The following is a 4,301-nucleotide window of genomic DNA, read 5'->3' on the forward strand; positions in this document are numbered from 1 at the left end:
GTAATCAGTGTATTTTGGAAGCAGAATGACTTGACTCATGATCTCATTATGATCTTAAACTTCACACGTGCATCTTGTGACATCTCATAACATGAGAGGGACACTTTTAATCCATCATAATTTTTGTTTTACAGTTTATTTAGCATGTTTCTCTTTTTTCTTGAAATGATTATGTGGAATAATGAAAAGCTAATGCATGACAGCAAGTTTAAACTGTAGGACTAACTGTCTAACAAGTATGATCAGATATTAGTGCCATTAGGTAACATTTACTTAAACATGATCCAGATATGAAGACAACCTGTACTTTTTACATGACTAAATTATGACTCCACAATGCACAAGATTGGTTTTATAAATGCTTTTATTGATTTTAGAAGTTTTCAGAAAGGTTCAGTAATTTATAAAGATAATTTCAGAGATATTTAAAAGATTTTTAAGACAAGATCAGAAAAATGTATAGGCATGCAGTACAATCATATTACTTTTTAAACAGATTGATTTCTCATGATCACAGAGGTTTGGCACAAATGTAGCTCGTTGGGCTTGAACAGGTCTGATCATTCCAGCAACGGTTAGCTGTGGGATAAGATGAAAATAAAATCAATAGTGAACATTACTGTTGAAGTTTGAATTAATATATTTAATTTACCACAGGTAGATAAATGAGGTGTAAAACAATTCAGCAATGATCAAGAGAAATTGGAAACATCTGAGCAAAATTTCAAGTGTTGTTGTTGCAAAGGGTCTAAATACTTATGTTAATACAGTTTTTTCTTTTTAATAAATTTATAGACATTTCTAAAAGGCATCTCAGTGTAATGAACGCCCATTTTCTGACAACTAAACTAGCTTATTTAATAAATGCATTAAATTGTAAGATTTAAATAAAAACAATAATGATAGGAGATCATTCTTACTAGTATAGCTTATCTCCAGGCAGTTCTCTTTACCACCACCATTGTCAGGTTGTCCAGAGCACCAGTTGGTGAAGTCAAATTGAGATCCATCAGTCCACAGCCATTGTCCTTCCTAATGAGTGAGAAGAGTCAAAGAGTTTACTAAAATATTCACACTCCATTAATGATATAATTCAGTCATTTATATTGTAACAATCTGTTTTATATTAAAAGCAATAATTTCAAATTAACGAGTATGCATTTCAGAGCAAAATTATTTACCACTTCACCATCATGACCACCAAGCCAAGCACGTGTGTCAGCAGGCACAAGCAGACTCAGGAGAAAGTTGTTTTCTGCTGTACTGCGCACAGATGCAAGATTTGCATCAAAAGATTGGCAGTTTTTCTAAAGAGAGAGAGAGATTATTTAAATATAAAATCTAATCTGTTTTAGTTTCACGACAGGTCGTTGAGTATCCTTTAACAATTTGAATTACTGAATAACTGAATAACAGTACCTCAGCTGTGGCCCAGTTAACTGACTGAGAGAAGAATTTGTAGCATTGCACACCAAAAGGTGTCCATCCATTAGGGCAGTCTTCTTCAGCTATACAGTGAATAAAATATCAGTAATATAATATTTAATTATAATATATAAGTCACATTATCAGTTTTATGTTTCAGTGTAGAAGTGCTTTAAGTGTTCCTCCTGTTATTCTTTTATCTAAAGTTACACTCCTTTATGGGAACATTTAATGGTACTTTTATGGGAATTTAATCTGGAATATTGGTTGCATGGTTTGGTAAATCTTGTAAACGTCTTGGTTACCTGCTGCATTCCCAACAGAAAAGACCAAGAAAAGAAGCACAAGAGCTCTCATGACTGCCATGATGAATCTGAAAATGAATTAAGAGGAAAAGTGACACATCTGCACTCATATATACACAGCTGAAGTTAATGTTATAAAAACTCACCTTTTGTCAAATCTTCACTTTCAGGACTTCAGTGTAGATTGTGTGAGGATCAATGAGGAGTCCTATCTTTTATACTTTACTTCACAGGGAGGAACTCAATAACAAGATGACTGAAGATAAGAAAGGTAAATCTGAACATCATGAACTTATATGTACTTTGATGAAATCTGATGGTTATCAAAAAAAAAAAACATCCTGGTCTGAAGCATGAACACTTTTTTGTTTGATCACTTATGCCATGTTTTATGTATTTTAAATGTATAACTCGGTCTTAACAATAGATTATTGTTACTGTATTTTATGGTAACACTTTATTTCGATAGTCCACTTTAGACATTTTACTAATTATAAGTAACTTTGCAACTACTTAATATCTGCTTAATATCTATTAACACTTTATTGTGATGATCCCTCAACAGACATTTAACTGACTAAAGGTATCTTTGCAGGTGCATGTCAACTTATTACACTAACCATAATCTCTTTCCTAACCCTTACTGTCTACTAATATGCTAATGACAGTTAATTAACACATAGTTGCAAATTAATGAAAGTAGTTGCAAAGTTATTTATAGTTAGTAGTATGTCTAAAGGGACTATCAACATAAAATGTAACCCATTGCATTTATTGCAAGTATTTTATATTAATATATTGCATATATTGATTTGTTTATTTTAATATTTTCTGTGTGTTTCTTAAAGGGACACTTCACCCATTTGCATTAAGCTTTGTATAGTTAGAACCCCAGTCATGTTTTTGAATGGTCATGCATCATTATCTCAGTTGCCACTGAGACAGGAGAAATACAGATTTCAGTGTTGCACTTCCTTCTTTCAATGATGTAAAAATCATCATTTTGCATCATTGAAAGAAGGAAGTGCAATATCTTTGTTGAGGGGGTGAGACTACAAACACCCCTTTTCTCAGTCAAATAGGCACCAAATTCTAAATGTATGTTAAATTTTACCTACAAATATAACACACTTTCAATAAAGATTAATGTTTCTACGGATGAAATGCTCCTTTAAATGTATCAAATCAACAGACAGAGCAACACTGCCAAGAGACGCGCCCTCACTATGACCCTGATTGGTCCTGACCTGATTCTGACTGTTAAAACAAACTAATTAAAATGATGATGGCAGTGAGCATTACCCAATCAGAGGTGGAATAGCAAGAGTCTTTATAGAATGCAAACTTATTTTTGACAATCCAATATTTAGCTGATCATGATACCTGCTCATTATTATCAACAGGAGTCCACAGAAACGTGTAAGTGTATTTGATTTTAGACTTGTGAAGTTTTAGCGCAGTGTCGTTGCTAAGAAACGCTCTCTTGTTTACCTTTGTCTCACGTGCTGCAATCCGCGTTTGTTCTCGCGTGTCCTCGCGTGCGTTAGTGTATTACAGTAAATACAGTAGTAGTTTCGGCCATTAACATGTTGTTGATTGTTTTCGGGCGTGGCCAACGCCAGGAGAGTATTTAAACAGCAGTAAACAGTTCAGTCTTCAGGTGAAGCAGTTATCAACAGGAGTCCACAGAAACGTGTAAGTGTATTTGATTTTAGACTTGTGAAGTTTTAGCGCAGTGTCGTTGCTAAGAAACGCTCTCTTGTTTACCTTTGTCTCACGTGCTGCAATCCGCGTTTGTTCTCGCGTGTCCTCGCGTGCGTTAGTGTATTACAGTAAATACAGTAGTAGTTTCGGCCATTAACGTGTTGTTGATTGTTTTCGGGCGTGGCCAACGCCAGGAGAGTATTTAAACAGCAGTAAACAGTTCAGTCTTCAGGTGAAGCAGTTATCAACAGGAGTCCACAGAAACGTGTAAGTGTATTTGATTTTAGACTTGTGAAGTTTTAGCGCAGTGTCGTTGCTAAGAAACGCTCTCTTGTTTACCTTTGTCTCACGTGCTGCAATCCGCGTTTGTTCTCGCGTGTCCTCGCGTGCGTTAGTGTATTACAGTAAATACAGTAGTAGTTTCGGCCATTAACGTGTTGTTGATTGTTTTCGGGCGTGGCCAACGCCAGGAGAGTATTTAAACAGCAGTAAACAGTTCAGTCTTCAGGTGAAGCAGTTATCAACAGGAGTCCACAGAAACGTGTAAGTGTATTTGATTTTAGACTTGTGAAGTTTTAGCGCAGTGTCGTTGCTAAGAAACGCTCTCTTGTTTACCTTTGTCTCACGTGCTGCAATCCGCGTTTGTTCTCGCGTGTCCTCGCGTGCGTTAGTGTATTACAGTAAATACAGTAGTAGTTTCGGCCATTAACGTGTTGTTGATTGTTTTCGGGCGTGGCCAACGCCAGGAGAGTATTTAAACAGCAGTAAACAGTTCAGTCTTCAGGTGAAGCAGTTATCAACAGGAGTCCACAGAAACGTGTAAGTGTATTTGATTTTAGACTTGTGAAGTTTTAGCGCAGTGTCGTT

General features: G+C 35.7%; 1 protein-coding gene across 1 annotated transcript; it reads right to left on the reverse strand.

Annotated features, from left to right (window-relative positions):
- Positions 1-346: 346 nt before the first annotated feature.
- On the reverse strand, positions 347-1,798 carry LOC135779098 (galactose-specific lectin nattectin-like). Its single transcript, XM_065289754.2, has 5 exons — positions 1,731-1,798; positions 1,420-1,508; positions 1,182-1,307; positions 921-1,032; positions 347-579 (listed from the first exon to the last, which is right to left on the reverse strand). Exons 1-5 carry the CDS (start codon positions 1,789-1,791, stop codon positions 512-514), a joined length of 456 nt encoding a protein of 151 aa, XP_065145826.1. The 5' UTR covers positions 1,792-1,798; the 3' UTR covers positions 347-511.
- Positions 1,799-4,301: the final 2,503 nt, after the last annotated feature.

Source organism: Paramisgurnus dabryanus, chromosome 1 (assembly GCF_030506205.2).
Source record: "Paramisgurnus dabryanus chromosome 1, PD_genome_1.1, whole genome shotgun sequence".
Taxonomy (NCBI): domain Eukaryota; kingdom Metazoa; phylum Chordata; class Actinopteri; order Cypriniformes; family Cobitidae; genus Paramisgurnus; species Paramisgurnus dabryanus.